General features: G+C 39.0%; 1 protein-coding gene across 9 annotated transcripts in view; it reads left to right on the top strand.

Annotated features, from left to right (window-relative positions):
• C2CD3 (C2 domain containing 3 centriole elongation regulator) overlaps positions 1 to 21756 on the top strand; it is a 109454-nt gene that overhangs the window by 50214 nt on the left and 37484 nt on the right. For all 9 annotated transcript variants that reach the window (XM_036426802.2, XM_045577602.1, XM_036426799.2 and 6 more), the window contains 9 exons: positions 1764 to 1947; positions 3008 to 3180; positions 4704 to 4827; positions 6289 to 6557; positions 7111 to 7200; positions 12501 to 13103; positions 15351 to 15689; positions 18724 to 18862; positions 20956 to 21020. In XM_036426802.2, coding sequence (XP_036282695.1) covers positions 1764 to 1947; positions 3008 to 3180; positions 4704 to 4827; positions 6289 to 6557; positions 7111 to 7200; positions 12501 to 13103; positions 15351 to 15689; positions 18724 to 18862; positions 20956 to 21020 — 1986 coding nt within the window. The remainder of the gene's footprint in view (positions 1 to 1763; positions 1948 to 3007; positions 3181 to 4703; positions 4828 to 6288; positions 6558 to 7110; positions 7201 to 12500; positions 13104 to 15350; positions 15690 to 18723; positions 18863 to 20955; positions 21021 to 21756) is intronic.

The following is a 21756-nucleotide window of genomic DNA, read 5'->3' as shown; positions in this document are numbered from 1 at the left end:
ACATTTTTTTGGTAACTTTATTTTGACTTGGCTTCAAATTTATAGAAAAGTTGTGAAAATAGTACAGAGAACTTCTGTGTTCCCTTTCTAAATCCATCAAATTATTTACATTTTGTCCCATCTTATATCATTTGCATGCCTACTCATTCTTTTTTTTTTTTTTAATGTTTTTATTGATTTCCAAGAGAAGGAGAGAGAGAAACATTGATTGGAGAGAAATCAGTTGGCTGACTTCTGCACACTTCCTACTGGGGATCGAGCTAGCAACCAGGGTATGTGCCCTGATCAGGAATCGAACCAGTGACCTCCTGGTGCATGGGTCAACACTCAACCCCTGAACCAGACCAGCCAGGCAGCCTACTCAGTCTTCTATAAACATACCATTGATCCTCATTTTCCATGGAACTTATGTTCTATAATGTCTTTAAGAACACCAACTTAGAAATACTGAACCATTGCTCCTGGGGAAAATATGTACATATGCAAACCTCACATAGATCATAATCTTCTTTTAAATTTTATTTTCAATTATAGTTTACATTCACTATTATTTTGTTTTAGTTTCAGGTGTGTAGCATGGTAGATCATAATCTTAAAGCCAAAAAACAACATATTCTGGTTGATTCTATTTTCTTTATTTTACAATAGAGAAAACAAGGTTCAGAAGTGTGAAATGACTAAGGCCACCTTACTAACAATTAATTGTCAAGGTTGACATTCATGTCCTGTCCACTGGCTCCACAGCTGCTTGCGTTATACTGCACTATCTCCTACCATATCTGTCTTGTCATTTCTGAGAGCTAAAATAAGAAGACTAAGTATTGCCTTTTTTTAATCTCATCTTGAAATGAGCAAGTCGGGTGACTCAGACTTTTTTTGTCATTCTGAGCATGTCACCAAATAACTGGGGAAGCACTACCAATGTTGGTTTTAGGGCTCAAATAACAGACTTGTACCCTAAATATATAAAGAACTTTACAGATCAATAATAGACAATCCAATTTAAAATGAATGAAGATCTCAAAAGATTTCTCCCAATTCATATAAATTATCAATAAGCACATGAAAACATATTCAACATCATTAGTCATTTGTGGAATGAAAATCAAAACAACCATAAGATACCACTAAGATGGCTATAATTAAAAAAATAAATAAAATAAAAGAGCCCTAGCTGCTTTGGCTCAGTGGGTAGAACGTCAGCCTTTGGACTGAAGGGTCCCAGGTTCAGTTCTGACCAAGGGCACATGCTGGGGTTGCAGGTTTGATTCCCCCCCACCCCAGTGGGGGGCATGCAGGAGTCAGCCAATCATGATTATCTCTCATCATTGATGTTTCTATCTCTGTATCCCTCTTCCTTCCTCTCTGAAATCAATAAAAATATATTTTTTTAAATTAAAAAGAAAGAAAAAAGGAGACTAGTAAGTGTTGGTGAAGATGTGGATAAAATGAAACCCTCATTCATTGTCCTCCAACAAAGGGATCTTTTACTTCAGTATTATGATGAGACCTTAGGTACCATAACTACTAGGGAAATGGACCTTGATAGGACTTTCAGTCCTAAGACCTTCAGGTTCATCATGTAAACCAAGGTGTCATTCATATCCTCATCTATGAAGTAGGAGTAATAATACCTGGTTTGTTTTCTTTATAGAAATATTGAGGATAAAATTGAATAATATTGGATATTAACATAGTGTCTTACTACATATAAAACACTAAATGATGCGTTGATTATTCTGAATTGCTTTTCTTTTCCAAAGGAATCACTCTGAAGCCTTTCAGATCTGCAACCACACTCTGTATTCCAGATCCCATCTTTAATAGTCAGCACCATCACTCTCTCCTGTTGCCAACAGAAGTTCCAGTGCAAAGGCTCCTACTCAGTGCCTTCTCTGCACAAGCACTTGTGCCCGGAGGTGGAGTCCAATTTGAAATCTGGTGCAGGTAGTGTGGAGAACCCAATCGTGTGCTTAGGAAGGAAATACACATAGAGCATAGAGCATCCTTCCCATAACTAGTCTAAGTTGAATTATATAGAAGTTAAGCAGTCCTTTTTGCCATGTTTTATATTATTTGTGTTTGTTAATGATTGTTGTCCAGATTTTATTGAAATCTATTCAGTTATTAGGCTCTTGAAAGCAGAGTATCTTATACTTCTAACCACTATTTATAAGTGAAATTCTATCAGTTTTACCTCCTACTGTTCTCTCAAATGTATCGGTCACCTTTTTCTGATTATCTTACTGCCTTATTTATTCAGGCCCACATTAGATCATGCCTAAATTAATGTAATGACCTTCTAGACTCACTTCTTATCATCTATTCTTCCCACCACCAGAAGAGTACCCTTCATAAATATAAATCCACTTATGTCACAAACTTTGGCAATTTCCAGAAAAAATAACGGCATTAAAACAGGTGTTCAAACTCCTCCCTGGCATCCCCATCCCCAAGAAGCCAACTAAAAGACTAAGAAAGTATAATTCTAAAAGGAGAGTTACCAACATCAGAAACAGAAGTAGGGAAGAGTACAGCCACTTGCCAGAACTTATTCCTAAATAGAATCAGGTGGAAATTAGGTTTGATAAATTTGTGATCTAAGAATGGGATGTTTTGAGATGAGAGGGAAATAGTGTAGGTACTAACAGACCTCATTACACCTCCAAATTTGAGTGGCTTGGGCCTGAAGACAAAGAAATTTGCACTGCTCCACCTAGAACCACTTTGCTACTGCAGGATGGATATTTTCAGGAGTGGCTGCTCTCAGAAGTCCAAGCCAGATGCAGATACCTCAAACAGAATGCCTGTGGGAAGCTGGGCTTTATCCTGAACACAGGAATTTATTGGGTTCCACCTCTACATAATGGGCAGTAAATCCAGCCAGACACAATCACAGCTGTATACCACAGTACATATCGGGCTCCAAAGTTGATCCCTAGAGCAGACTGAGTCATTTATCTGCCTAATTCTTCCAACCAACAGCTTGTGCTTTTGTGGCTTACAGATACTATTATCCTAATGTGAGAGACCAGATGGTCGCCAAAGGAACCTTGCCATTATCGAGGATCTGTGCCATGGCAACCATGCAGCACCGTGAGGACGTGGGAATGCAGACCTTCAATCTCCCTTTAAGCCCCAGGCTGGAGAACAGGAAAGAACTGAGGAACCAGTCATCAGGTAATTGAGGACTATTTTTGTTTTTCCCTTTCAAAGTCAGTATGCATAAATATTTTTTTCTCTAAATCAGTGTTTCTTCACATTTTGTGGTATTCACTCTTCTAAGAATCTGATTAAAACTGAGGCACCTTCTCTTAGAAAAATCTGTGTAGAATATACACTCCAAACTTTGCATACAGCTTTGGAAAATTTATACTTCCATACACTGTCTATATAAATGTTGCTTGTCTCATTTCACCTTTAAATTCAGCAAGTGTTTAATAAACCCTTGCAGTCTAAATCCTAAGTATTACTATATATAGGTATACTCAGAGAGTTATTATTCCAAGGCAACATAAGCAGATGTGGAATTGGTGGAATATATTTAATATGAACTAGGAATTTACAGTAATAGAAGAGAAGGAATTAATTAGAATTTGAAGTTTTGAATTCTATCCTAATGGTTCCATTAGGATGACCCAACCTCCAAGTACATAACATAATAGATTAATAGGATTAGCTTATTAAGTTATGGTATAAGCTTGCTGGGGAGTATCTGTGAAACAAAAGGTTTTATCTTGCCATGATTAAGATTGACTATTTCCTCCTGGTGCTCACTGATCAGCTTGTTCTGTTGTCCCTTAAAAAAAAAAAAAAAAGATGGTATGTGAGTGGTGTTTCACATGAGGGTGGCAGCAGGGTGATAGGAATATGGATATGGAAACCTTTTAAAAGTTTAAAAGAAGAAAAGCTAGAGCTCATCTCAATTCTGTAAATAAGTGGAGTTTAGAAAACCTGGATATAAGTTCTGCCTCTGTTAGTTAAATAATTTTGGCAGGCAGTTGAATCTCTAAGCTATATAATCTTGAATATAAAGTATAAATAGTAACAATTATTATGTGTGTTTATTTATTTATTTATTTTTTAATATATTTTATTGATTTTGTACAGAGAGGAAGTGAGAGAGATAGAGTCAGAAACATCGATGAGAGAGTCATCGATCAGCTGCCTCTTGCACACCCCCTACTGGGGATATGCCCGCAACTAAGGTACATGCCCTTGACCGGAATCGAACCCGGGTCCCTTCAGTCCCCAAGCCGACGCTCTATCCATTGAGCCAAACCGGTCTCGGCATGTGTGTTTTTTTAATATATATTTTTTTACTTCAGAGGAAGAGAGAAAGAGATAGAAACATCAATGTTGAGAGAGAATCATTAATTGGCTGCCTCCTGCATGCCCCACAGTAAGGATAGTGCCCACAACCCGGACATGTGCTCTGACCAGGAATTGAACCATGACCTCCTGGTTCTTAAGTCAACACTCAACCACTGAGCCACACAGCCGTGCTTTCTTTATTAATTCTACAGTACAATAATGTGATTCTGACCATGGACAGATTATCTCACTGCTAAGGACCCTGTTGTTCATTAGGATTATAGTGTTTATTCTCTTCCTTCCTTCCTAAGCAGGATTTGGGGCTTGATAGAACAGAGATTCTTCCAACCCACATTTTTATTTTGTTTTCATTTTTCCTGACTCTTCAGGTTTACTAGATGTGGGCCTGAGGTACAGGCGTACTCCAAGGACAGCAGAGGGAGTTCTTGCTGGCCGAGCTGTCTCTATCTCAGTCCAGATTATCAGAGCCTGTGGTCTGCAAGCAGCAGCCAAGTAAGTTCCCTTAAAAAGCAATTTTCAAACATTTTTTCACTGCAGTCCTTAAGATATACAATGCTCGGATACACAAACTTTCTTATGTACAATTTCCACTCATTAACCACAACTCTACTTTTTTTTTATAAGAAAACATATAAGAATATAAGTGAATAAATATTTGCAAACTTTACTATTATTTAACTGTTATCAGCAGTTTAATTCCTTAACCTTGTCCAACAACTTTATCCTCAACCCTACTTAAGCACTTAATACCCATGGTCATACTCTACACCCTCATAAGATGCCAGGACCAGTCATTGCAACTCTTCTGTAACCTCATGTTCTGTCTCAGAATACCAGCTTCTATTTTTCTAGCTTGTTCACATTCAAGTCGCTTCTCAGTACAGAAGCCAGTTATCCCAGGAAAACTTTAGTCAGATCCTGACACATCTCTATTTACTTATTTTTATTAGACATGTCTCTATTTGAAACCCACCATATCATTCAAAGTAAAAGCTAGACTTCTTAAAATGGTGGTAAGGCCCCTCATCTCTTTTTGCTAGTCTTCCCTCTTCTGATTCCACTGTGGCCCTCTTATTGCTTCTGAACACACCAAGCTCATTTTCCTCTTAGGGCCTTTGTATTGCTGTTTTCTCTGCCTGGAACACTTTTTCTATATATAGGTTTTTGTGATTATTTCCATTTGTATAGATAATTAATGCTACATTTATTAGCCAGTAGAATATAGTAAAGTCAGAAATAAGTTTTACATTGCCTCATTGAAGAGAGGAATTATTGGTACTCTAAACTTATTCTTCCTTTGAATCTTCACTCTGGTATCCAGATAGCAGGTGCTCTGAAGTGAGCCTTCTCACTTGCTCGGTGCTTAGAGCACATGGGAGGCAACCAATCCATCTCTCTTTCTTACTTTCTCTCTCCCCCCTCCCTCTCTTTCTCCCTCCTACTCTCTCTAAAAATCAATGACAAAAATATCCTCGGATGAGGATTTAAAAAAAAAAAAGAATATCAATCCAAAGCAAAGCCCCACTTCCTTAAACACATTCCTTCAAATCACTTAACATGAGCCCAGTGCTATAAGTCCTTTCTGAGATCTTCTTATAAAGGTGCCCCATGATTCCCACAGCGTGTGTTCTCCCTATTACGGTGAGCAATAAACCCAATTTGTTCAGTTGTAGTTGGTTCCTAGAAGCCTTTGGCTAAAGGACATTGGCCAAACAACGAAGTATCTGTGAAGTGTCACTCTGGTGCACAAATGATGTTGTCTCTGCCCACCCCCACACACATACACTCTGAACCCAGATTACTAAGAAAGCACACTGGCACTGCCAAAAGCCTAGATAGGAAATACGGTCACTTAAAGTTCTTGGCCTCATAGAAATGGTGAAGATGTTTTCTGAGCAGGCAAGCTGATTTTTTATATTTCTTTCTTCTCCTGCCCACTTTTTTCCCCTACAGGGCTTTGGCTGAGCAGGAACCCTCTCTGCAGTTCAGTGCCTCAGTAGGGGTCAATGCCTTTGTCACCATTCATCTCTCCTTCCTGCCCAAGGGGGAACAGCGCCAAACCCGCCCAGTGGCCTGTACCTTCTGCCCGGAGTTCTCCCATCACACGGAGTTCTCATGTAACTTAGTAACTCAGCACTGCAGTGGAGAGGCTTGTTTCCTGGCAGAGCTGTTGGAGTTCGCAGAGGTCACTTTTGCCATTTATCATGAAGATACCAAGTCAGGTGAGAACCAAGTGGCTCATCACAATCATAATTAAAAGAGACTCTGTTTTGAATGATATATCTTTCTGAGAAGATACATGCTGAGGTATTTAGGGGTGAGGGGTTATATTCTCTGCAACTTAACTTCTGAAGGGTGTAATGAAGATAAGTAGAACATGTATTGACTGTGTGTGTGAGAGAGAATATAGAGAAAGATAAATGTGTCAGGATGAAAGTGGGTAAATCTAGGTGAATTTCATTATAATATTCTTTTTTTTTTTCTTTTTGCTTGAAATGCTATCAAGGAAATGCTATCATTGTAATATTCTTGGAGACTTTCTGTATACCTGAATTTTTTCAAAATAAAATTATTTAAAATTACACACATACTCATCATATATGACTAATTTAATTAAAACAATATAAAGGACATTTGATTGGAGCAAGATGATTCTAAAGCATCTTTTAACACTAAGATTTAGTGAGTGTAAATGAAGTGTTATGTGAAAACAATGTAAATACAAACTCGTTAGTAGACTACCAAATAATTTTTTTTTTTTTTTTTATTTGACAGCCAGTGATATAACCAGTATCCAGTCATTAAAAAAGTATCTGCTTGGAGTAGTAAAGGTTCCAACAAAAGAACTGCTAATCAAGAGATCTGGTAAGGATCCTAGATTATCACTTTCTAATCCTACCTTTTCCCATTCACTTCCCTATAAGAGACCAACTTGTCTAGCTGCCATAAAATATGCAAAAGAAAATATGACCCTGTAACACATGCTTCTGAATTACCTAAAGTACCTCAAAAGTTTTCTCAAAAGCATTTTAAGCACTGGCTTGTATTTCTCAGTGGTTAGAGCATAGGCCTACGTACCTAAAAGGGTCACAGGTTTGATTCCTGCTCCAGGGCATGTACCCCGGTTGCATGTTTAGTCCCCAGCCATGTGCAGGAGGAAACCAAGCAATGTGTCTCTCCCACATCAATGTCTCTCTGTCTCTCTCTCTCCCTTTCTTTTCCTCTGTTCCTCCCTCCCTTCGTCCTTCACTTCCAACTCTCTCTAAAAAAGGAAAAAATATCCTCAGGTGAGGATTAACAAAAAAGAAAAGAAAAGGCATTTTAAGTCTTCTCCTAATCATTTCAAAGTTTTTCTAATAAAGAAGCTCATAATATCTTTCTCTTGGAAAGATAATGATAATGATACAACTAATAATAAATACGGTGATATATATTACATTGTATAGCACTTGGTAAAATACTTTCTTAAATCTTCTTTAAGACTGGCAGGGATACAGGATCTTATACTTTTCAATTGACAGATGAGAGAAAACTTAGGCTACAGAGGTGATTGGCAAAAACCACACAGCTAGTGAGTGGCACTACTGGAAATCAAATCCAGATTTTCATATTCTTTTTTTCTTTTCTTTTTTCTCTTTTTTTTTTTTTAAATAAATCTTTATTGTTCACATTATTACAAATGTTCCTCTTTTTTTGTCCCCCTCCATTGCTCCCCTCCACCAGGTTCCCACCCCACCCTCTGCCCTTTCCCACCCCACATTGTCCTCATCCATAGGTGCACAGTTTATGTTTAGTCTCTTCCCACACCCCCCACTCTCCTTTTCCCTAAGAATCGTCAGTTCACTCCCCTTCCATACCTCTGATTCTATTATATTCAACAGTTAATATTGTTAATCAGATTTTTTTTAATTCCCTTGGTTTTTAGATTCACTTGATGATAGTTACATATTTGTTGTTCATAATTTTTATCTTTATTTTCTTTCTCTTCTGAAAAAAAACCCCTTTATCTCTCTCTGAAAAAACCCCCTTCAGCAATTCATATAATTCTGTTTTGGCAGTGATGAACTCCTTTAGCTTTTTTTTATTAGTGAAGCTCTTTATCTGGCCTTCGATTCTGAGTGATAGCTTTGCTGGGTAGAGTATTTTTGGCTGTAGGTTCTTGCTATTCATCACCTTGAATATTTCTTGCCATTCCCGACTGGCCTGCATGGTTTCTGTTAAGAAATCAGCTGACAATCGTATAGGTGCTCCTTTATAGGTAACTACCTGCTAGGCTCTTGCTGCTTTTAATATTCTCTCTTTGTCTTTTGCTCTTGGAATTTTAATTATGATGTGTCTTGGTGTGGTCCTCTTTGGATTCCTTTTGTTTGGGGTTCTGTGCACTTCCTGGACTTGTAGGTCTAATTCTTTTGCCAGGTGGGGGAAGTTTTCTGTCACTATTTCTTTTAGTATATTTTCGATATCTTGCTCTCTCTCTCTTTTGGGACCCCCATAATTCTGATATTGGTTCGTTTGAAGTTGTCCCAGAGGTTTCTTACATTATCTTCAACTTTCTGGATTCTCTTGTCTTCTTGTTTCTACGGAGGAGTATCTTCTGGCTCTTTATGTTCCAAATGTTTGACTTGATTCTTGAGATCTTCCATTCTGTTTTTAGGACTCTGTATAATGTTTTTTATTTCAGACAATTTATTCTTTATTTCTTGTTGATCCCTTATTATTTCTAGTTGATCCCTTTTCATATCCTCATAGGTCTCGTTTATTTTATCGGCCTTTTCTAGGAAATTCTTGAAAAACCTTATAAGTGTGGTTTTGAACTCTATATCCAGTCACTTTTTGTCCTCCATTTCTTTTGTTTGTGATCTGTTTCCTTGTCTTGGCATTTTTGCAGCTTCCCTGAGTTGGTAGCTTTAAAAGTCTCTGTGTTCAGCTTGGATGGAGTGGAGTTTCAGGGTGGAGGCACCTCTGAGAGAAAGGTGTCCTTGTGTTTCACCCACTACCAAACAGTCTAGGCTCTCCCTCAGTGAGCCCGGAACTGGGGTTCAGTTCACTTGGAAGTGGGGTTGGAAGTGGTGTTCATAGCAGTCTGGAGCTTTTGTCTCCTTCCCGCTAGGGCAATCCAGTAGCACAGTCAACTGTCCTTTCTCTGCGCGCAATGTGCATGCCTCCAGGACTTCCTTTCCCTGCTCCCCCAGGTTTCCGCCTTACAGCCCAGGCTCCCTCTGTATGAGCCTGGGTCCCCAGGGTCTGGCCTATAACTGGGGTTCAGTGCAGTCGGAACTGGGGCTCAGCATAGTCCAGAGCTTTTATCTCCTTCCCACTAGGGAACGCCAGTCAGGCACTCAGCCTCCCCCTCCTCTCCGGCTCCATCCTCTCCGCACGCGCAATGTGTCTCCATACCTTAGGCTTTTACAGTTCCTCTGCTTTCCCTTCTTGTTTTTTCTTTCCTTCTCGTTGTAGAATTTCCAGTCAGTCGACTTTCCTGTAGTTCTGGGTAATGTCCATTTTGTATTTTAGTTGTATTTTATTGAAATGGTTGTGTGAGGCTGCAGTTAGGTGTTACCTATGCCGCCATCTTGGATTCTCCCACATTCTTTTTTTCTAAATTATCTTCTGTCGGTGAAAAAGGACATGAGGTGAAGATACAACCACCAAGGCAGTTTGGAATTAGTGATCCTGTCCTACTTATTACTAATCTGGTGACCTCGACAAAGTGACCTTGTCCTCTGGGCCCCCCCAGTTTTCTTAGCTCATGGATGGAGACAGTCTATAGGTTGGAATTGATTAAATAGGATAACATTGACACATAATGCGCACTCAGTAAATGCTTTCCTTCTCTTGTCCATTTTCCTCCCTAGGGTTATGTAATCTAGTTTCCAAAATTCTGTAACACAGCTCCCTGAGCAATATTCTAATAAACAGGCACTGTGTGCCTGCCAGAGAGAAATCTGTACAACTTAATAATACAGTTTAACTCTCACTTCTGTCACTTACTATTTGTGATCTAGAAAAAGTCCCTTTATCCCTCCGATCCATAGTTTCCTCATCTGAAAAAATTAGAAATAAGATCAACTTCACAAGATTATTGAACCATTCGATGAAATTATACATATAAAGGATGTTGACACATAGGAAACCTCAGTTTCTATCCTGAAACTTACTGCAGTTTGTCAGGCAATAGGCACCATCTGGGAAATGTCATGCTTGCAAATTAGATTTAAACCCTTGGAAATAAAACTTTAGACAATTTGGGATATATCTTAGACTTTTTTTTTTTTTTTCAGAGGTTTTCTAAACTGATCATTATATTTTCTTTCCTCTTGCCAATAATCTCAATTACTGAATCACAGAGCAAAAGGAACCATCTAATCTAGCAGTTCTTAATTGCTGAAATGGTGTGAAATTTTGTGTGTATGTCCATTTGTGTGATTTTCTGGGGGTAATAGCAAAGGGATCTGTAACCAAAAAATGTTAAGAACTACTAGGTTGTGGGGAAATTAATAACCGAAAGGAAGAAGTTACTAAGGCCATAGGTTCTTAGAATGACAAAGCCGAAAGTAGTCTTAGAGATCAACATATTTAGCATCCTCAGTGTACGAATGAAAACTAGGAAGGCTCAGAAAAATTAAAGACCTTTTCAAAAAATCACAAAGCCATAAGTGATCGTTGGCAAATTAATTTCAATAAGTCTAAATTTTCTCATCCATAAAGTTTAATTAATGAAACCTTTCTCATAAAATTGTTGTAAATATTATTATACCAATCCACAGTCTGTTTTATATAATTGTGAAATCCAAAAAGTTTTTTATTAACACTTTAAACTGCAAATCTGACTCAACTGACAGATTAGTCTTTATTTATGACTTAGGCAGCTGCCTGATTATATCAAGTTTTATTGGAACACATGCCTAATATTTACATATTGTATATGGTCACTTTCCACAACAACAAGATAGCTGAGCAGTTGAAACAGACCATATGGCCCAAAGTCTATTTAGTCTGGCCTTTTGCAGAATAAGTTTACCAGTCCTGACTTACATGACCACTGACCATTACTAATATTTTTTTTATGTACTAAAATATGAAAAATTCTAAATTCAGAAACAAAACTGGCCCTAAGAGTTTCAGATAAGATACTATGAATCTATAGTAGGTGGAATGTAGACTGTGGAACCAGTTAGACCTGGATTCAAAAACTAGCTCTACCACTTGGTGGTTATAACAACTTGGACAGATCTCTGGGTTTCCATTTTCTCTCCTACAAAATAAGGATTCTTATCCCAGTTAATCCTCAGAATTTCATAGGGTTATCAGGAGGATGAAATGAAGTAATATATAGAAAACTAGGGGGGTTTCTGACACGTAGTAAATACTCAATAGAGAAGTTATTATTATTTTGAAATCTAATTCCTGGTCCTTAATATATGTTCACTAAGTGACAGTTCCCTGGGTGGAAAACCTAGAACTAGACCCCACATCTCCTGATTGCTTGTCCCTTGCCTTTTTCATTATATTTTCCTGTAGCCTATATAATAAAAGACTAACATGCAAATTGCTCCCTCGGGAGTTCCACCAACCAGTTCAACTGCTCGCTGTGATGTGCGCTGACCACCAGGGGCCGGTGCGGAACGAAGAAAGGCCCAAGCCAGCAGCTGTGGGAGGGAAGACGCCAGCCCGCAGCTGGAAGGCCCTGATCAGCCCTAATTGCTGGCCAGGCCTAAGACCCTACCCATGAACGAATTTCATGCACTAGGAATCTAGTAACAACATAGTAACATTTCAGGTCTTGTGTAGTACTTCTCTTTGAAAACTTTCCTAAACCATTATCATTTAATAATCATAACAACTTTGTCTGGTAGGCAAGATCAGCAGTAATTTTCCCATTTGTCAGGTAAGGAAAACAAAGCTGAGAGAAATAAATAGTTTACCCAGATTGACCACTAGTTTTGGGCTGAGCCAAGGAGAGAATTTAGATCTTTCAACTCCTAGACTTTGTTCTTCAACCTGTTTTCATTGCCTTTTAGTGGTCAGATGAAACAAACTACAATGCACTGTTCAGTATATGTTTTCTATTCTGTCTTGGGCTAGAGTGATGGTGGCTCTGGGGTGGATAATGGGTAAGTCTTTTTACTTTTAAGACAATAATTGAAAATGTTTTCTCCCATAAGGGATCACAGGATGGTATCCTATTGTTTTACCAGAAGATGGAGCCATGCCTCATAGCTTGGAGCTCATGCAGAAGATTGTGGGTGGTCTGGAGCTTTCAGTTTCCTTCACCCATCCTGGAGACAGAGAACGGGTGCTGGAAGCTGCTGAACTATTGGGCTGGAGCTTTGAGAATAACCTGAAGGATCTTGTCAAGATGGATGAAGAGGAGCCAGCCACTGTCAGCATCTCCACACCCAGGCTCTGGCTGCCCCTTCATTGCGTGCTGCTTGCTGGTCAGAAGCACATCCATAAGAGCACATATTGCTACCTCCGCTACAAGCTGTATGATCATGAATGCTTTTGGACTCCTCTCAAGAAACCTAAGGAATCTACAAACCAAAAGCAGGTCATAGTTACTTTTAAGGCATCCAAAAAAGCAGAAATCTGTAGAGGTCCATCACTGCTTTGGTACTTCAGGGAGGAGAGATTAGAGATCCAAGTGTGGCGGGCTTACGGCAATGAAAATGTGGAGAGGCCCCACAATACGGACAGTTGGATTGGCTCAGCCTATGTGGACCTGTCCAGACTTGGGGAGAGGACAGCAAGGACACTGACTGTCAGTGGTAAGTTAAGAACCAGGCTCAGCTCTTGTGGTTTGAGCACCTGCTCTATGACAAGCCCTAGGTGAGATTCCCTCTCAGACATTTTGTTAGATCCAATATTCTTGTGAAGTAGGTATTAGACCCATTTTATAGTCATTAAAATAGAGGCTCACAGAGGTTGGATAACTGCCCAGGATCATAGGAAGTGTTCTTTCCATTATTGTGTGCTGAAAAATAATAGTAATTTAGTGATGCTTCTCATAACTAAAGAGATTCCAAAAAGAGGTTTTCTGGCTGCTTTACAAAGAGCATTATCTACTGACAGTCTATCCTCGTGGAATCACCACAGTTCTAAGAATTGGCTCTGAACTAAGTAACTTTAGGGTACATCCAAATGCATTAGATTTTTGCACCTAACGTACTGCCTACAACATTGTAAGCACTCAGTTAATATGAATTAAGTAATGAGTAAATTTAGAGGACTATCTGTAACCACTTGTATAAGAACCTATATGATAATCTAGAATCCTAGTTTTTAAAATACACTGAAAAGCATACCTACTATTGAAACTAGCATATCCTTTATCTCTGGTCAGTATATTTTGAAATCATAAAGAAAATCAATATAGTAAAACATTGGTTCACAGGCAGAAAGGAAAAAGGTAACATTTTACAAGTGGCATTATGTGCTGGGTACTTCCCTTTAAACATTTGTTCAATACATGATACATGTACTTGGCCCTGGGACTCAAAGATGAGTGGGAAATAACGCTGACCTCAATAGAGTAGTAAATAAACAATTACAGTGAAGAATACAAACTTTGAAGAAGGTTTTCTCAGTGGTGCTAAGGGAGCACCGGGGTTCAGCATCTCTTTAGTTCAAGGACAACGTTTCAGGGGAAAAGACCCAAGTTTCTAAGGATTTAGGAATAAGCCAAGAAATGTGGGAAACAAGGGTGTTTTAAAAGGGTGTGTGTGGAGACACAGAAGCAAGAAGCAGTTTGATATATTTTAGGCACTATAAGTAATTCGGTGCTGCTGAATTAGGACACACAGGTTGGGAAACGAGAGATGGAACTAGAGAGGTGGACAAGAATACTATGTTGAAGGCCTCTTCTAAGCAGAAGAGTTTGGAGAGCTATGGAAAACTAATGGGTTCTGAATAGAAGAGTGACATAGCTGCATACTAGAAAAAATAAGCCTAGCAATGAATGGAGATGGCCAGACTAGATATTTTACAAACCTAGTATTAATCCATCTCATCTATGTAAGGTTATTTCCCTACCTAAAAATAGAAAAAGACAGGAAAGGTGCAGTCTTTTTTTTCCCCCCCCATAAAGATGTTTCATTGATTTTTGGAGGGCGGGGAGGAGAGGGAGGATGACATGGGGGAGAGAGAGAAACCTCGATGTGTGAGTGCCAGGCATGTGCCCTGACCAGGAATCAACCGGCAACTGAGCCACACCAGTCAGGGCAGAAAAGATTCCATCTTATGCTATCTGAAAATCAGTTAGTAACTATTTTCCTGAATTGATATGATTCTAGTAAAGCAAACTTTGAGCTTCTGAAAGAAATATTAGTGCCTTATGCTTTATAAATAAAATCTCATTGAATATCCAGACAGCCAATAAAGCTCATATCCCTGAATTTAAATCTGCCATTTATTGAAAAAGTCATCTTTGCAGGGTACTTAACCCCTCTGAGATCTGGCACACAAAAAAACAGTCAACAAATACTAATTTTTTACTTTCTTGCCTCCGCTGCCACTGCCTCTTCCTTCCCTTCCAAATGGTCTCCAAAACATATTTAGTTAATGAACAGGCTAAACTGAGTATCAGGACAGCTTCCTGATGAGAAGCCCTAACAACAAGAGTCAGCAGGACATCTGGAAAAGAAGACAGGCTGCTCCTGATTTCATAAAAATCTTGGACTTTTAAGTGGCTTCAGAAGTCATCGAAGTCTAGTTGCCCCTCAGCACATGAATCCCTTCCTCAACAGCTCTGTCTGTAGTCATTTGGTTTTGGCTTCAAATCTAAGCTCTCACTACTTTCCATTATTGGAGATAATGCATGACAAGGAAGGTGGGGAGTGTTGTGGGAGTTAAAAATTTTCACAATGTATACTAACTTCACAGGTGTTTTTGCAAATTGGTATGTTGGGGCCTGTAGATCTCCAAAAGGAAAGAGGGCCAGAAGCACCCTTTCTGAGCATCTCTTCCAGTTATTGATTCCTGCTTGCTTAGGCTTATTCTCCTGTATTCTTTTGCAGGTGTGTATCCTCTATTTGGACGAAATGCTTCCAATCTCTCAGGAGCTGCCTTGCGAGTTCATGTGGTTCTTTCCCCTCTCTCCACACACCCTGGGCCCACTCATGAGCTAGACTCCATGGACTACAGCAGCCACAGTGAGTCTGAGCAACTCCCCAGAAGGAAGGATGAGATCCAACTCTCTGTACCACCTGACCACCAGAAGCCTCCCACCTGCACCCAGGTTCCCTGCAACAGCACCACAGCTGAAGTCTGCCCACCCCAGGAGGGTCCTGCTGAATTGAATGGAACTTTTGCAGTCAGTATCCTGGTAGAAAGAGCAATGCACTTAAGCTTGAAAGGTACACTCTACTCACTTATCCAGAAACATGTATCTTACTCCTTAGAATGTGGTAATATCTTCACAGATCTTTTAAATCATGGCAGCATCTGCAAGAACTGCTAATCATCTTAATCAATAATTATATTTTTTAAGCCTAAAGCCTAAATAACCTGAAAGCCTTTCCAAACATAAGTGGACCTTGTCAGTTATCCTAATTTTGCATATCATAAATTTCCCAGTCCAGAAAACTATCAGCTTAAATAATTTTTCTTAGTTACCATCCTATCTAGTAAAGATGGAATATGCTAATTGACCATCACACCCTCACAAATATGGCAGTGCCTACAGCCAATAAGTAAGGAATATGCTCATTGACTGCCATGTCCTCAAAGATGGCGGTTCCCAATCCCCTTAGCCTCACCAGGGCGGCAGGCACACATCATGCCCAGGCAAGTCCAGCCTCTCTGCACACCTGCCTCCGGAGTCCCCCTATTCCCTCAGCCCTCCAGTCACTCAGGGCCAGCCCAAGGCACAGACAAGCCTCAGATGTCAGCTGCCCAGCTGCCCAAGGCTCAGGTAACCAGGGCCAGCCAAGGTTTACACTGCTGGCAGTGGCAGCAGCAGTGGTGTGATGGGGCATTGCCTTTCCCTGATCACCAGATCACCTGCCCCTGAGGGCTCCCAGACTGCGAAAGGGCACAGGCCAGGCTGAGGAACCCCACCCCTCAGTGCATGAATCTCATGCACCAGGCCTCAAGTAGGGCTATATTGTGGAAGATAACATAAAAGCCTCATGGGTTTTTAGGTTAAGTACAAGCCTTCTCGTAGATATGCTTGTTGTTGCTCTTTAAAGGCAGCAGAAACCCCTGTACTTTATGGAGTTTAGTATTTACTTTTCTCTGGATTATTGTTACTTTGGTGGAAAAGTTTGAAAAGAATTAGTCTAATCTAATGGGAACTTTTGATTGAGGAAAATACCTCAAAGCAAAGTAGCAGGTACTTCTCTTTTCCTAAAAGAAAGCTGAAGTTGGAGAAATCTAGCTGAGGGTATAAAGTTCCGTAATTCTGCCTAGAGAGTTGAGAGGCTTCTGAGAGTAGATGGTGGTTGAGCCCTTTTAATGGCTACTTATTAAATGTTACACTGCCGGTGGAGGAGAGTACAATCAGCAGTTCCTGCCCATGGCTTGTTCATCAGATTGCTTTCTGTCACAGGATAGCCTGGAGTCTTTGGAAGAGTAGTCACTGAAAGAAGCAGCCAGAAAGAGAAGGAATAGGGCTGGTGCCTCAAAGATTAACTTCACCTACAAGGTGAAGTGAGAGTATGCATTTGGGGAAACTTTGAGCTAGACAGAAGACAAATTGATTAGAATCCACATACAGAATTTGTACCTCTGGATCACATAAATAATGTTTAAAACATACTTATTTTCTTATTCTTTTTCTCTTCTCTTCCCTACATTTGTAATCCTGAGATTCATAGCATTTTAGAGATAAGAGGGAGCTTATGGAGTACATAGAGTCTACATTACATAGAGTCGCTCTTATTTAACACTGTCAAAAAAAACTTTGTACTTTAATTGAAGTATTCTATATCTTTACTGTCCAGTATGGTGATCACTAGCTACATGTGGTTACTGAGCACTTTAAGTATGGCTAGTGCGACTGAGGAGTTAAGTTTTTTTTTAAATATATTTTATTGATTTTGTACAGAGAGGAAGGGAGAGAGATAGAGAGTTAGAAACATTGATGAGAGAGAGTCATCGATCAGCTGCCTCTTGCACACCCCCTACTGGGGATATGCCCACAATCAAGGTACATGCCCTTGACCAGAATCGAACCCAGGTCCCTTCAGTCCCCAAGCCAACGCTCTATCCATTGAGCCAAACCGGTTTTGGCAGGAATTAAATTTTTAATCGTATTTAATTTTTGTGAGGGTGTGATTTAAAGTTGAACAGCTCAGTTAGACTATATAGTATCATTAGCCATCTTCATTTTGCATTTGTTTTAAAAGAGAACAAATGACTGTCTCTCTTATGTTGGAAACCTAAAAATTTCCAGCATAGTATTTAGTGTTACATATTCGTCAACTCTGTAGTGGAATCATTATAGTCAATGGCTGGGAGCTTCGACTCTAGAGCTAGAATGCTTGAGTTCTACTGTATAATAAATGTGTGGCCATTTAATAAATGTTTAATCTCCTGTACCCCAATTTTGTTTTTTGTTTTTTTTTTGTCTGTTTGTTTTTGTTTTTTTGTTTTTTAATATATTTTATTGATTTTTTACAGAGAGGAGGAGAGAGGGATAGATAGCTAGAAACAGTGATGAGAGAGAAACATCAACCAGCTGCCTCTTGCACACCCCCTACCGGGGATGTGCCCGCAACCAATGTACATGCCCCTGACCGGAATCGAACCTGGGACCTTCCGCAGACCGACGCTCTACCACTGAGCCAAACCGGTTTTGGCCTGTACCCCAATTTTTTCACCTGTTTAATGGGAATAATAATAATACCTATCTGAAAGGATTGTTGTAAAGATTAAAAGAATTAATATATTGAATATATACATTATTAGAATTGTACCTGGCACATAGTGATATACTGTAAGTGTTACCTACTGTTATTTATTTTTAATGTCTTAGATGTATCACATGCCCTATCTGAAGAAGCTGTGGCCTAGATAGGCCTTTGCTCAAGGTCACACAGAATATATATGACAAAGCTAATAATTGATAACCTGACTCTTAAGTCTATGGCTTTTTGCAGTTCTATCTTTTGCTTCTCAATCACATATTTTCTGTCATTCCATAAAGTACAAGGAGATGGGAGAAGTCATTTTTTGTCTGGGAATATTTATGAACTAAACCTTGATAGGACAGTTTCAGTAGCAGAAAGGATACTGAAAACATTTCAGATACAGGGAATAGCTCAAGCAAAGACCCAAAGGTATAAGATGGCTAGAATAGTCCTGCTCTTATACCTGTATAATGGGATGCTTCCAACAAATTATTTCTGGTACCCTAAAGTACAGTCACTACATTCTCTTCTATTTCAGGGAGCCCCTTGACCGAGCGGAAGGTATCAATACCCAGTTGTTGTGTATCCTTTGCAACAGCTGATGAGCCATCTCCTGTCTACACCCCAGTGGTTAAAAACACAGATTCCCCCATCTGGAATTTTCAACAGCAATCAAGGTTTGTATTTTATAATGCTCCTTAACCTCTAGAATCTGGTTTTGTTTAGGAGACAAACTCAGAGCAAGGAATGTAACAAATACAGTAATAGTTAGCAGACCTGGGAAATGCTTTTCTTATCAAGCAATTATTTAATCCTAATGCTTTTAAATTCACAGGTAGTACAAAGTGAAGGGATTAAGAAATACAAATTGGTAGTTATAAAATAGTCATGGGGTGTAAAGTACAGCATAGGGAATATAGTCAATACTGTAATAATTATGTATGATATCAGGTTAGTACTTGAAATATCAAGGAATCACCTTGTAAAGTATATGATTTTCTAATCACTATGCTGTGTACCTGAAACTAATACAAAATAATATTGAATGTAAACTACAATTAAAAAAGAAAAGAAAAAATAGGGAAAAATAAATTCATGGCTAGCAGTGGTTTAAAAACTTTTTGTGTTTTTATTCAGTGAGGATTGTAATTGTCTTTAAAGCAGGGCGTTTCAGATGATTAAGATAAATTTAAAAATTACACATAGTGGCATATGCTGCTCTCAACTCTATATTCTTAGAAGGTGATAGCTAAACCTTCAGGGAAGGTTCTTAAACAAGATATCGCAGCTAAGTATGGAGGAATGTATATTATCTAGATGAAGAGGGCCAAGAGAACAAATCTCAGAAAAGACTAAGGATTGTACATCCTTAGAAAAGATTTCGGGTGCAGTGGGAATAGGCTAAGCTTTGGAACTGGGGAGAGGTGGCCTCCAGCCCCATCTCTATCCCTTACTAACTATGTGAACAAGTTTGTATAACATCTCTGAACCTTTGATTCCTCATCTGTCAAATGGGATAAATCACAGGATTATTGTGAGGTCCAAATTATTGTAGATGACATTTAGGAAAATTACCTCATGGTACATATTAGGTACACAACAGATCTCTTGTGGAGGGCTCAAAAAATCCGAGGCTGAGTTGTGTCAATCATATTACAGTTGTACAGACTGGCACAGGGAGGTTACATAATCCGTAGGCAAGATTAGGAAAAAAATGAATAATGGTATTTTTTTTATTTATCACAAAATTGTTTCATTTGATTCTCCTAGCAACCTGTAGGTAGATATTATTATACCATTTAATTGATTTATTATCCCAAAGTAAATCAGACTCCGGGTCACTCAGGTGACAGTAGTAGAACTGGAATTCAAAGGTAAGAATTTTTACTTTGAGCTAGAATTCAAAACCCTGACACAATATTTGTTTCACTTTAGCACAGTGCCTCTCATTCAATTCCCTAGTAGTCTCTGGGTAAGAAAATTAAAACTCCTGATTTGCCTTGGTTCTTCCATCTTGCTCACTTGAAGCAGTGATACCTGGTTTAGAACTTTCCAAATCTTTGTAATTTAAAACTGTATAATTTATATCATATAAAACATATTAAAGAATTCCACATCAGCTTCTTTATCTGGTATGAAAGTTGGGCACCTTCCTATTTTGGTGTCTAACCTCTGCACAGAGTGGCTTTGGAGTCCGGCAAACTAGGGTTCAAATCCCAGCTCTGTCTCTTGCTGTCTTTTATGTCACCTTGAGCAAATCACTCTCTGAGCCCAGCTTCATCACCTATAAAATAGGGATAATAATGCCATGTCATAGGTTTTTGTGCCGATTACATGTATATAAAACACTTGATGCTATACCTGGCCCAAAAAGGGCATTCAATAAATGTTCTTTTCCCCCCTCTTTTTTCCTTCTCACCATTTCCCCACTCTCATGGCATAAGAAATATTCTTACCTGCTGCAACAAAACTGTTCATAGCATGTTAAGGGGCTCCCTTTCCACACTCCCTCCCTTGTCTTGAAAAACAGAGTTTGAGTGTGAGGGGGAAGCCACTGTATCAGGGGAGCCTGTTTTCAAGTCTTGGCAAGTTACTTCTTTTCTCTGACTTTCCATCTCCTTTTAACTGTGAAAATAAAAATATTTCCTAGAAAATGACATTGAAGATCAAATGAAAGTACATTGCAAACTACAAGATATTCTTCAGACCTATGCTTTATACTGCAGAAGCATCCTACACAGTTCATTTATTGTGGTTGTTTTCTTGATAGGCTATCAAAAGAGCTTCTTTTGGACCCACAACAAACTCTGGTCTTCAAAGTTTGGCATAAAGGAGGTATGAATTCTGTTCTGTAAACTCTGGTTATGAAATGAGCTCACACACAATTCACAGTTTGCTAGTCCTTTTCTTTTTTTAACCAAATAAAACAGTAGAACTGGTGGTGCTGAGTACCCATAAATGTGTTGAAGTGAATCCCACAGAATACCATGTAATTTAAATCCTTACAAAGCAGATAATGTTGCTTGACCACATGCTTAGTGAGGCATAATACAACAGAGTTAAGAGCACAGACGCTGAAGCCACACTCTTTAAATTTAAATACCAGTTCTGTGCTTACAAAGTAGTATGACCTTGAGTGAATGACTTGAACTTCCCTGTGCTTCAGTTTCCTAAAATAAAGAAGATATAATACCTACCTCATAGTTTTGTGGAAGAATTAAATGAATGCTTGATACTTAATAAATACTTAAATACTTAATACTTAATAAATACTATCTCTGAATTAACACTAGGAATTCCTGTTTCATTTAGTTAGGTTTCACACTCCTGTCTTGCTTTCTATTCTTCTCTCTCTGACGTATTCCAGAGAATGTAAAGCAGACCAATGTTCATCTTATTAATTCAATACTTACTTACCAGGAAAAAAAGAATAAACCTTTGGTCTTATACAGACCTGGATTCAAATCTTGGCTCTTCTGTTTACAGACTGTGTGGCCAAGAAAGGGGTCTTCTCAGTCATTAAGGGCAGCCCCTTAGGAGACAGGCCTAAGCTCATTTGGGCTCTATGCTG

The sequence above is a fragment of the Pipistrellus kuhlii genome, unplaced genomic scaffold (assembly GCF_014108245.1).
Source record: "Pipistrellus kuhlii isolate mPipKuh1 unplaced genomic scaffold, mPipKuh1.p scaffold_m20_p_9, whole genome shotgun sequence".
Taxonomy (NCBI): domain Eukaryota; kingdom Metazoa; phylum Chordata; class Mammalia; order Chiroptera; family Vespertilionidae; genus Pipistrellus; species Pipistrellus kuhlii.
This window is presented reverse-complemented; position numbering and strand designations above follow the sequence as displayed.